Source organism: Alligator sinensis, unplaced genomic scaffold (assembly GCF_000455745.1).
Source record: "Alligator sinensis unplaced genomic scaffold, ASM45574v1 scaffold282_2, whole genome shotgun sequence".
In the NCBI taxonomy this organism is placed as follows: domain Eukaryota; kingdom Metazoa; phylum Chordata; order Crocodylia; family Alligatoridae; genus Alligator; species Alligator sinensis.
The window spans coordinates 727,850-740,703 of NW_005841879.1; the positions used below are offsets into that span (position 1 = coordinate 727,850).

The window sequence follows — 12,854 nt, forward strand, 5'->3', positions numbered from 1 at the left end:
TAGCCAGGCTTCTCTGCAGAGTGTCTTACTGAAGACTGAGAGTATGGCTGCATGCTGGGGTCCCCTTAGACCTCTGTATCTTGCAAAGAACGAAAAGCTCAAGGATTTGGGGACCTTGATGTTATAAGGTCCCAAATAATCTTCTTCAGGAAGAGCAGTGGTTGGGGAGAGATTCTCAGAAACAGAACAGTAGTGGGAGTGAGGTATCTATATGGGTGAGTGTTTTGATGAGTTTCTTCCTATGATTCGAGTTTTAAAAGCTTCCAAAAACCTGCAGGTAGATGCTTTATACCAAAGAGCTACCTTACCGCCTCTGGACTGATGATGCTGGTAGAAATTATTATTCATCTCTATTTTAGTTCCTGGTCTAGGTTCCCTTCCTTCTTCTCACACAGGAGAATGGAGATAGTAATCAGAGAGCTGAACTAGTTGGTCTTAGACAGCATCTTCATAACTGGAAAGCTGCTCTGTTCTCTTAGAGGAGTCAACAGTAAATATTTAAAATACAGCTTTGATTTTCATGTCTTTGATAACTGTCTGAAACTTGCATTTTTTCTACTTGTTTAAACAGCAAAGCATGCTTTCAATGTTGAGGAGTACAGCTTTTCTCAAGCCACACTGGAACAGGTATGTGAAAGGCCATGTTATTTCATAAATGAAAATAAATTCTATCCTGTAGAAAATAATTACAGTAAAAGCTGTGCTATCCAGCACCTTACAAGCTGACATGCTCTATTAACGGGCTTGTAAGTGAAAAGCGAAACCAGAAGTGTCCACCATAGCACTTCCGGTTTCACTGAGCCCCCATGGCCCGGGGCAAAGCAGCCTGCGCTGCCGAGCCCCCATGGCCTGGGGCATAGCAGCTTGCGTGAGGTCCCCCTCCCTGTTCCTTGGGACCCGCAGGAGGGGCAGCAATGCAGCGGGAGAGGCGGTGACACGCCGGATGCGGCGGGAGAGGTGGTGGCCCAAACAGGCAAAGACTCCTGTTCAGGCCGCTCAGTTAACCAGCATATTTTGTTATCTGGTGCCCTCTGTTCCCCAGTGGGTGCCGGATAACAAAGCTTTTTCTGTATATTGGATAAAAGTTTTGAATGATCATTTTCAAAAAAATCTGTTGAGCACATAGGAACATGTCCCATGGGTTTCAAAAAGGAAGAAAGAAAACTGAAATCAAAAACAAGCAACAGAAGCAGTGATGATTAGAACAAAACAAATCAGTATTGCAGAGTATTTCTAGTAAGTCAACATATTTGATGTGCCTGTGATTTGTGGCATCATATACCTGGGCCGATAGGACAAACCTAGGACTTGTTCTCAACCTGGATAGTCCAGAGCTTGTGGTTTCTTTAGGTTTCAAAAGAGCTTGCCCCTAAAGTTCTTAAGTTCTTGTGCTCAAGGGTTGGCACATGTGTTCCAGGTGCTGAAGCTGTCTTTTATGATGTGAGGCCATGACTATTTCAGTGGACGCATCACTGCTTGCAGTTTGAATACCCTTGCACTGAACATAAAGTACTTATGCCATTTTTGTCCTTTTTAGGTTTTTGTGGAGCTTGCCAAAGAGCAAGAGGAGGAAGATAACAGTTTGGGAACCTTAAACAGCATGCTCTGGTGGGAAAGAACACAAGAAGATAGAGTCATTTTTTGAACTCTTGAGCATTATAGGATTTAATCAATTTACTGTTCTTACCTTTTCACATGTGCTGAGCACAAAAACAAGTGGAAGTGTGGAAAAAAAATCAGATTTAGGAGGGAAAAAATGTAGATTTGGAAACAGTGACACTCCAGTTTTCACCTTCCTGGCCTTTAGAGATCATTATAAAAGGGGATGAATTCATTTTGAGGACTGACATTGCAAGTTTCAAACTCCTCATCCATCATCATTCTGTTCTCTCTTTTGAACTGGGAGTGGTAGATAACAGTCTATTTCTTCATAATTTCCTGTCGATTCTGGTTAGTTTGTCCTCTATTTTCCTAGTAATTCACCTCATGAGCTGGCTCAGCCAGTTGGCATGTTACATTGCTGTCAAGTGTGGTTATTATCCAGATTTTGAGTTTTGTCCAATGTAATGACTTCTGCACTGCTTAGCTTCTTTTCGAAAGATACCTCAGAAGTTTGGGACCCCACAAGTCATGAGTGGGAGCACTAGAAAAGGGGGCTGGCCAAGCATGTAAAGCATGGCAGATGCAGGCAAAAGTGCAGTGGAAATTAGTGACATGTCTTGACTTAAGCATCTACATCTGTGCATTTACTTCAAGCTACGGACAGAAATTACACATGAACTGGCATAAGTGATCTGAAACCGATTGAAATCTGTAACACAACAGAAGCTCAGTGCACATAAACAGCTTTCAAAATGGCCGAAACTGGCGTAAGATAAACCTGGATGGAAGTCAGACTTAACTGATTTAAGTTAAATCAGTTTATTGAACGTCTGTCCCAGATCCCCAACAGATACAAGTTAATTCACAGTCCCCCAGCATCCCATGATGCTTTGCACCTCCCCTGCAACCCTCCCTGCTTGCAGGGTAGACAAGCTACATGGTCTGCTCCAGCAGAACAGGAAGACATGCTCTAGCACCCCCACCTACCCCAGCTTCCGGCCTGAGCCATTGCAGGCATGTGACTGCATTTCCAGAATCAAAAGTAAATGTCTGTTCACTTGCTTATCAGTTCAGTATAGACAGTTTAGACTAACCTGCGAAGACTGAATCGATTCAGCCTCGGGCTTTTTGACCTTCTGTACTTAGCATTAAGGCCTGTCAAATTCAGGGCCTTAATTGCTTGACAGAACACCTGTAAACTTTGTCACCTCCGGGTAAAGTTCCTTATAGACTACATTGCAGTGCTAAAATTGAGCTACTAAAAATTTAGCTACTAAAATTAATTATATAAGATGATGCTGATTAGTTCAATATAAATTATTTGAATGCTACTGAATACTGGCCGTGTCTATATGAGATGCTTACTGTGTAGTGTCTCGTTACTAATGCGTAGTAGTGTCACCGGACACGAGCCATGATGCGATCCTGCTGCACAGTAGTAACAAGCTATTGTGCATTAGTAACGAGCTACTGCTCAGCAAGAGTCACTAGGCAACTGTGCTGGGACACTACTACGCAATAATGCCGGTTACTGCACAGTCATTTAATACTCTGGTATGCAAGTACTAAATGACTGCGCAGTGACAACTGCACAGTGGGTGTCTCATGTAGACATGCCCACTGACCCCTAAAAGTCTGAATGATAAGCTGATTTAAAAATCCTTATTTTACTCCTTGGAAAACCAGATCTCAGGTCAAATTTCCTTATCCAAAATAATCTGTCTGGCAAAACAAAACAGCGTCAATAGGACAAGGACCCAGTTGTGCTTGGCACTGTGCAAGCTTGAAACCATGCTATCTGTCTGAGCTAAATCCTACTTTTTCTGATTGTTCTTTGCCCCCTTTGGGGCTAGTACATCTCCAGCTGATTACTAATGACATGATCTACAGTATGAGGATGACAGGCACAGCTATCACTTAACAAAAAGCTTGCTTAGAAGAGGCCGTTTTGCTTTGAAGTCACAAAAATATTGTACTCATCACTAAACAGGGCATAAATAATATAGCAAATTTATCTTGGTATCCAGTCAACGTAAACATGTTCACATATCAATACAATATGGCATGTGATTACTGTTATGTATCTATTTATTGCAAATTGGCAGGGGTAATTTGAGTTGGGATATTTTATCGGAGTGCATAAACATTTATAATGTGTAATTTGAGTTGTGTTATTTTATCGGAGTGCATAAACATTTATAATGCATGTGTGTGTGTGTAAGTTTAAATGGGGTTTGCAAGGTCAGATAGGCTCTTTTTGCTTCGTAAAACTGAAGATAAAATATCTTTATGGTTCTTGAAGAAATGTGAACGTTTCTAGTTACGGTTGTTTAAAGCAGCATAACTAGTTGTTTTTATTGGCTTCCAACTTCACATGTTCTATCACATATTCAAGAGGTAATTATTTAAATGTGGTAACTTTTTAATAGTGAATTTACAGGGGCACGCACCAGTATTTTCTAATCTATCTTTGTTGCAATAGTAATGACGCAACAGGATTGTCCGTAACTTTCTTATTAGTAATTCTTGCACTTTCCCAAACCTGAAAGAATAAGCTCTAAATACATAGTCTTGTCACTCATAATGATACTTTTCTTTAGTGTCTTGCAAATTCTTTTCTGATAAGAGCAGGCATGTAGTTCATCTTTAGCTGCAGGAGGAAACATTCATCTTATTTTGTGAAATTAAATCTAAATATTGTTGAAAATATCACAATGCATTGTTGTGTAATTCAGTTTCATAATCTACAACTCTAATTTTAAACAACACTTATCATTATAGAATCATGAATTGAAATTCATTTCATATAAACTTGTATTGTCTGCACATCTGAAGACACTAGCTATGTGAAGTTGTATCAATTATTCATGGTTATATCAAGATTAGAAAATACCTATCTTTTTTCATTCCATATGTGTTCAGACTTAAAATTATGATATTACCTGTGATTTAGATTCCCCACCCCCCACGCTCCCACAGTTGTTGAGCAATAAGTCATGTATTGCTTGTGCAAAATTGATGACATTTTTAAAGGCCTAGTCGCATATTGGTATCAATGCAGATCTTGTAATTGAATCCAGTATGAGCAGGGATTAACCTCTATGTGTATGTTTTTTGCCTCTTTCTTTGTAACTCTAGTATCGCTTATGTGGATTTTGCCACGGATGCCACTTGGATCTTTGTCCTGCATGGTACTGAGATGCATTTGCTCAGGGAGAGTGGAGGGCTTTCAGTACCTTACAGGACCTACTCTGCAGCCAGTCTATCTCTCTGGATAAGTGGAGATGTAACGTAATGTAACCTACCGTAAAACTCTGTTTTATTTTGAAGAAAAATGCAAGTGCTGAATTGATTGCACTGACATGCTGGCTCTAATTCCAGTAGCAGTCTCAGAGTGAAGCTTTCCTGTGGAAAAGATGGGCCAAATCTGGCACTTACCTCGATGTGATCCTACTGGTATATTTTATTTAACATCTATATTGTGGTAGCACAAAAAGGCCAACCAGAATTAGGGCCCACTGCTGGAGGTTGTACAGACGTATCATAAATGAGAGTCCGTACCGTAAGGAGTCTCCCATTGACTGCAATCAGTTGACTGAGTTGTGCTGATGTGACAAAGAGCCACATTTTAATCAGTTTTAATTAGAGGAAAGTTCCACTGTGGTTATAACAAGGGTGGAGTTGAAAATAAGCACCAGATCTTATGGATTCTTGTATGCATTATCTTCTTCGCCTATTTTACTCCTTTGTTTCCTGTACAGCTGTGTAACATCCCATTTACTGGCATCCATTGCATTTTGTCTCCAAGTTTGTAACTGCTAACATTATATTCAGACCTTTACACTTGGTAACTCAGGAGCCTAGTAAGTCATAGACACTTTTCTACTGATCTCAATCTACATTAAATATGGCTCATACCTCTTACATTCTGTCATTTCAGCAAACCATGAGGAATAAACTCTATGTCCTTTTGATTAGATAACACACAATAGTTATGCTTTGCATCTGACCAACATGCCTTCTACTTTTTGCTTTTCATATCACCCTAAAGTTATTTTATGTAGTAAGTTTTAATTTTATTTTTCTATCTGTAGGGTTCTAATACATTTCATAGATTTCATAGACGTTAGGGCTTGAAGGGACTTCGAAGATCGTCAAGTCCAGGCCCCTGCACTGTGATGGTCTTGATTACTGTCAGGAATTTGTAGCTGGTGTTTCATTTTTCATGTTCACCATACGTCACTTTTGGAATAGAACAGATGTCCTTTACTCTTTGGTATGGCCCCATTTCAACATATGTCAGCTGTCAGTAGCTAACATAAAAGCTTCAGGAAAAAATACTTTCCTGAACCAATTGAAAAATTAAAGCATTATTGAATCTCTCCAAAGAATCATAGGTGAGAGGTTTGGGAGGGCATTTCTGGACCATTAAACTGTTGTTTTGCCCTTGGGACTAATCTGAAATTTGTCTTCCAAGGAGCAAGTTGTTTTCTCTTAGACTATGGAGGTCAAATTCCATTGTCTGCCTGTCTGTCTTTAATCTGTGTGACTTAATCTTGACTATCATATTTCTCTGAGTTTTGTTATCTTTTTTTTCTTTTTTTCAAACAACAAAAGTACCCCAAATTGTAGGAGTCCTTGTTGACTTCATTTTTTGCTCAATCTCTAAATTCATGTTCCTATTGTCATTTCCATCTATCAACTATGTTCACAATTATTCCAACAAGGTACAGCCTGTTAATTAATGTGCATTTTCTATTTCCTTCTTAATTTAGGACAGTCTCTGTACCTAGTTTTGATCTTTCTGTTATGTTTGACACCACTCATCAATTGGATTCTCTTTCATTTATACTGGCTGTGAATCTACTGTCTGTCAAACCATTTTGTAGTCTCATAGCATTTCTAGCCAGATATTATTGATGTATCTTTTCCAATAGGTTCCTGTTTTCTAACAGGTTCATCATTATCTAACTTTTCTATTGGGACCATTTTAAAAGCTTTACTAAAATCTAGATGTATTCTGCCCAGTACTGCTTACAATAGAATTAACCCTGTTTGTGGCCACTTGGTATTTAAAAAGATAAGTGAGCATAAATTAGACCCCGAGAGTCCACTGCATCCTTGGCTTTGTGTTTCATATTGTTTGAACATTACACAAAATGTTGATCAAAGACATCCCAAGTTCTTTCATATCTTAGAAAGAGTGCACCAGATTGGTGCAGAAGGCCTCTTAGATTACAAGAATGGAGAAGCAAAAAAATAATAATTCAAAGATCAAATAGATTGAAATAAGTTGGTACAATTGATACCAACAAAGCTTTGGGGACGAAACCTTACATTTCAGCCCTGTGTTCTGTTTTATTATATTTTTTCATGCTGTTTAGGAACTATAAATAATAAATGGAACCCAAACTGTATATAACTGAGAGACATTTTGACTTGGAGGATCACTAGGATTGGGAGTGGGGTAGATTCTTGCTCAAGTTGTCACCCAGGAATTTAACCTCTTTATGCCACAGCTTTTCCCAGCTGTAAAATGGGTCTAATCACTTCACAGGGGTGTAGTGAGGATTAATTAGTGCATATGAAAACCTTAAAGATAAATTTACTTTAGTAGTAGTAGTATATGGATGTATTTTTGTATGGGATATTTAATAACTCAGCTTTTGCTCACGTTATCATGAGAAATCCATATTTTTAAAATGGCGTTATACAGTTAAGTATAGCCTATTAACTATCTGATGCATGCTATGGTCTTTAGGACTGGCATACAAGATACATTTTATCTAAATGTTAGCATTCTTTTAATACTTATCCCAATATGACAGTCATGTACTCGATGAGGTATTTATGATTCATTTTATACATGGATAGTTTTCTTTTATCACTTTTCTGTATCTGTAAAATGACCAGAAATTATTTTTTCTTTTTTCCAGAAGAAAGTGCTATTGAAATAAAGATGGATTGGATTGTTCATACTCTTGTTTCCATAATATGTTTCTGCTGTACTACACATAAGGAACAAGGGGTAAAATGACCAAGTCCCACTGAAGGTCTATAGGACTGTACCTCCAAAGTCACTTAGATATAATCAGTGATTTAAACAATGCGATGTAAAACTCTTGGTAGGAAGGGCCAATCTGAAGAAGGAATTGGTTCTAGATGTCATGTTTTCTGAGTGTATCTAACCAACAGAGTATGGTAAATAGACTTGTATAAATATCACCACTATGTTCTTGTCAGAATGAGGCCTACGAAGAACATAGTGGGCTGAATGCATTTTTGTGTGATGACAGTTGATGACAACTTGTTGCCCTTAAGAGACTTAAGTGGAGTTTTTGGTTCCTGGAGCCTGACCCAGCTTTGTCAGATGAGTGCTGAGTTGCTCCTATCAAGGGGGTTTTGAGCATACACAGAAGCAGAGTTCGAGGCCCCTGGAGAATCTGGAGACAAGGTGAGGTGCTGCAAAGTGTTACACTCCTCCAGGGCTGCTTTGCATTTGAGTGAGGGCTTTTTGAATTGTACATTTGGATCTAAATTCCAAATCCTGATTTAGTCAAGAAATAGAGATAACTCTTTGGCACTTGAGAAAACTACCTACCACTTCAGAGTGAAGAACGGGGATATATGGGTGGTATATGCCTGCCTGTGGTACATGCTGCTTTTATTTCTTGTATCTGTTTTAAGTTCATAACTTTGTCATAACAGAGTATCCTTAGTTTTAGTTGTTTTATTTATTACATTTAACAAAGGAGGGGAAATTGTTGTCAAATTAAAAGAAAAGCCTCGTTAATTGAAACGTAATGGCCTCAGGATGGCAGTACACAGTAAGAGAAGAGACTAATGGTTGTTACAGTGCATTTCACAGGACTTATTTTTTTGGCAAAGCGGGAGGGAATGTTTTTCATGTGGGAGCAAAAGATTGGAATCAAGAGAGTACAAATAATACAAATAATGAAAAGCAAAACTGTACTGCTACATGCAGTCTTCTGTGTCTCATTCAAAATGACTTAGACATTTATTTGGGCACCTATACACATGCCTGATGCCTGCTCCAACCTGTTCTAATTGGAACGCATTGGAGCAGGTTCAATTAACTAAGTCTACTGGAGCGTTCTAATTAGAACGGTCCAGCATGCTCAGCGTCATGTGTATTTGGCATCTCCATGTTTCAAAATGGCAGCTGGGGTGCTTTAACTAAAGCTCATTTTGAAGCGCGGGACGCTGAATACATAAGACCAGCTGGAAAATGTCATGCCATCGGGCCGTTCCATGGCTTTCCTCCAGCTAGTCACACTTTTTTTCTCATTGTCCTTCATGCTCTAGAACTATCATGGACCAGCCTTTGCAGACTTTCAGGAAAAAGAAACAGAAGCAAAGCAGCTCACACCAGTGACATGCTTTTTTTTCTCTGACATGGATTGCAAAGTGAATTCAGTGGTACCCTTTGCCATCTCTGGTGGAAGAGCAGAGGACTCGCTCACTTTTGCTTTCTCCCTCGCTTAGAAGGCTGGAAGCAATCCAGGCTGTCCCGTTGGCCCCAGCTACGAAAACTGTGTGGGTGGGCAGTGAGATTAGTAACACTGAAGCTATTTTGAAAGGTTGGATGTAGCTCTGGAACTGATCAGTTAGCATCAAGCTGGCAAAGGAAACAGTGTTACAATACTGACCTGCCTCTAGATCTTCGTCAATGAGGTGAGCAGCCCACGTGGCTCAACTGTGGGAGACACTGGTAGCAGAAAGGACACTGCTGGGTAAGAAACTCCCCATTCCTATGTTCTAAGTGAAAATACTAATACCTACTCCACTTTCCCTGAATCCAGGACTGATGCTACAAGTTTTCATTGTATTTTAAAGCAAAGTGGCAACAAAAGCACTATCTCCTATTTCCCTGCTGGGCCCACCAGCATTACATGTGATGTTCTGGTAGGCAGAGCAGTGTGCTAATCAAAGGACATATCTGGGGCGGGGCAGTTTCGATAGACATGGATTTGTTTAGAGCTGCTGGAATAGTCTTCTAAATTATTCCTCGCTTGAATGCTGCTGACCTAGTCCATCTGTCTTCTCTCCCAGGTAATTTACCATTCCTTTATTGCTTTATCAACCCTAACATGAAATGCTTCCAAAAATGAGTCTTTCACTACTTCTTCATGTGAAGCAAATACAGAAGGGATGGCACAGGCTTAACAGCTAATAGGATTTTTTTTTCTTTGGACCCCCAATTTTAAAATAAAATAAGTGAAGTTGATTGAAGTGTGCGTTTGCATTCAGCAGTGATGCAAGTGATTCTCAAGCAGTTGTAGTTACTTGGTTTGAAATGCTGCAGCTTTTATAAGTTTGGAATTGCATTTCTTTATTTTGAAATGTGTTTCCAGAATGTCTTGACTAATCTTCAAGGGAAACTTCCCTCCAGCAGTTTAGGATAATGTGCTTTGTTAGTGTTTTGAGAGAGAAGATTCTGAAGAACTACCAAATGCAAGGTGCTAGGGGGAAGTTAGAGGAATGGAGTGGTCATACGGGACTTGCCTTTTTGGCAAACCTGTTGCAGGGAGAGAAAAAAACCATCCGTGTACCAAGAAACAGTAAAAATAGCTGCAACAGCTGGAAAGCTTCTTCCATGGAAACAGGAAGCTTCAGTGTGTTCAGAGTATTTCAAAAAGTAGATAATACATTGAGTTTGTTCCAAAAGTTTTGAAGGTAAAGCTGACTTTTTGCCTCACAAAATAAAATCACATTTGTAGCCTGACCCCTCTCAGCACCAGCCCCGCAAGGGACTCCGTACTTAACAGCGCCTATTGAAGTGTTTGAGAAATGTGCTAGTAGCTTGAAAATCATGCTGCTAATGGTTGATAATGTAACAAGAAAACTTGTGGCAAATGGGCATCCAAATAAAAGGCCTGTTTGAAATTGCCCTGGCTATTTATACTTGATTATTTTTCTCCTGTTTTGCGGTCTCATAGTCCATTATCTTTTTTTTAGCTTTCCCCAGAGCATGCTTTTTCTTTGGTCTGTTTTGATCTCAGAGTGTTACAAGCAGTTGGTAACATAAATGTTGGGGTCCTTTTAAAACAAGCAGGTCTAAAACTTTAAATTTTAACCAAATGTTTTCATTACTCTTATACAAACTCAAGCCGCTGCAGTGTTTACAACCAGCAAGAACATTCTCCTGTTATCCAAACATTGCAGCATGTTCTCCCTGTTTGTTTTATTGAGCATTGCCACATCATGCTCATGTTTCAACTCGCAAGGGATGAAATACATCTTTGCGCAAAAGACCAACACAACTCTAGGCTCCACTCAGTTGCTATATTTTAACTTTGCAAACTAATTGTGTGCAAGTGGAACTTTAATGATGTTCACACCTTGAAGTCTCTTGAGTTTTTTTTAAAAGGTGAAATTCATTTCTAGTGTAGACTAAGAAGATCCAACTGTGTGTTAACAATTAGAGCAAATAGAAATTCTGAGCCTTCTGTACCTGGAATATGTAAATATTTACTCTTCCAAAAACAATCAATGAAGGGGACAGTGTTTTAAGGTATTTTTGTCATCAATTATTAATACCAACTATCCAATCATAGGGATCAAATAATGATGTCCAAAGGGGAAAAAGGGAAATCTAACCTAATCACTCTGATTGTAGTTTCAATGACCTTGGAAAATGAAATCTAAGGTTTGTTCCTCTGCTGTGATTCCTGAAACAGCTGGACATCTGTTTCTGTGAGATTCAGTTACTACACAGAAAGCTTGTCATGTGATTATATGTTTGTCCGCAAAGAGAGGAGGTTTTCTGTGGAAAAAGCAAGTCCTTTCTCCCAGTTATGTATTTACAGAGACATTTTGAAGTTAAAATTTGTGTTAAATATTTTTCTATGCAAACAAAAGTTCCCCTGTAGATCAATCAAATTTCTTGTTGTGATTTTGGGATATTCATTCATCAGTCACACATTTTGTGGTCAATGACCAAAGTGTTTCTGTTTTGATTGGAAAGCCATTACCATTTAGTTTTATTGATTGATTGATTGATTGATTTATTACTTTAAAAGCTTGAACTGTTCAGATTGTACCTTGGACTATGCCTAATTTCCCAGATTTGTTTTGAGACATGAACATTTTCCACACATTTTGTCCTTTAAGAGATCCTGTTTGAACAACTTTCTAAAGCCAGGAGATGGGAATGAAGCATGAAATAAAAATGAAGCACTCCTTTAGGCAAGTCGAGTGTTATTGGACTATGTACATGGTAGCTAGTACAATATGTTGGGGATAAATACTGATATGGTACAAAATAGTTTGGAGGACACAGCTGAAGGGAAACAATACCTAGGCTCTTGTTAATAATGCTATTCTATGTGTTTATGAAGAATGCAGGAAAAATTTTAAGAGACATTTATCACAAGATTACACAAAGGTCGAGTAACAGATTGTTTGTGCAGGTGCTAATTAAAGAGAGTGAAGTGCAGCTGTCTGTAAACCAGGATGGGACATAACTAGGTCCTGGACTGTTGCCCTTCGAAGAACTCATCCTGGCCAACCCGGATGCAAGAACATCTGGAGACATATGCTGATGTGAAAGAGCCGAGGAGGAAGGAGGCTGGAATAATGTTCTCCTATTTACGTCAAAAGGAGTTCTCCTATTTACTTCAAACCTTACCCCGAGGGTCTAGCTTCTCACTTGCAAAAGGGAGAGAATACAACCCAGGTCATATACCATGCTAATGCGATAATCAGTGTAAAAAAGCATTTAGCTTTACACTTTTTTCCTTTAGATAAATGCATAGTTCTTAATAAATTATGCCCCATTTATTCCTGCAACTGATCCAAGAATTGTATTTTTTATCCCTGTCGAAATCAGCTTGCAGAACTGAATCCCCAAGATTCTTGCTGATGATATAAAGCTGCTAGGATATACTTCTCTGCATACAACTGGGGAAAAAAATCATCAGCTTCACAGGTGGATGGCAGCATTGGACTGAAAGTGGAAAAATTCTTGAATTTACAAAATGTGAAAATGCACCTGATATAGGAAATAGCATGCTGCAATAAAAATACAGGTTTAGTCTTCAGTGGAAATGAAATATGCAGCATTATCATATGAAGCACTTCACATAGCACTTTGCCTTCTCAGTCTGCAAGGACAAACCCAGCATGCCCTATTCTGTCATGATCTGGCCACAATATAATGGAATTGATGGGAATTGAGCTGCCATAGCTTGATGCACCTTTGCCAGCTCCCTGGCAAAGCAGCTGTAATT

At 39.0% G+C, this 12,854-nt stretch overlaps 1 protein-coding gene across 4 annotated transcripts in view; it reads left to right on the forward strand.

The window, feature by feature from the left end:
* Positions 1 to 12,824, forward strand: part of ABCA5 (ATP binding cassette subfamily A member 5) — a 63,829-nt gene extending 51,005 nt beyond the window's left edge. For 2 of the 4 annotated variants that reach the window (XM_025196249.1, XM_025196251.1), the window contains 3 exons: positions 572 to 627; positions 1,538 to 1,608; positions 4,741 to 6,419. In XM_025196249.1, the coding sequence (XP_025052034.1) occupies positions 572 to 627; positions 1,538 to 1,608; positions 4,741 to 4,897 (284 nt within the window). In that variant the 3' untranslated portion in view covers positions 4,898 to 6,419. Of the gene's footprint in view, positions 1 to 571; positions 628 to 1,537; positions 2,386 to 4,740; positions 6,420 to 12,454 lie in introns of those variants that run through there. The other 2 variants (XM_025196250.1, XM_006017341.2) reach the window with 2 other exon arrangements.
* Positions 12,825 to 12,854: the final 30 nt, after the last annotated feature.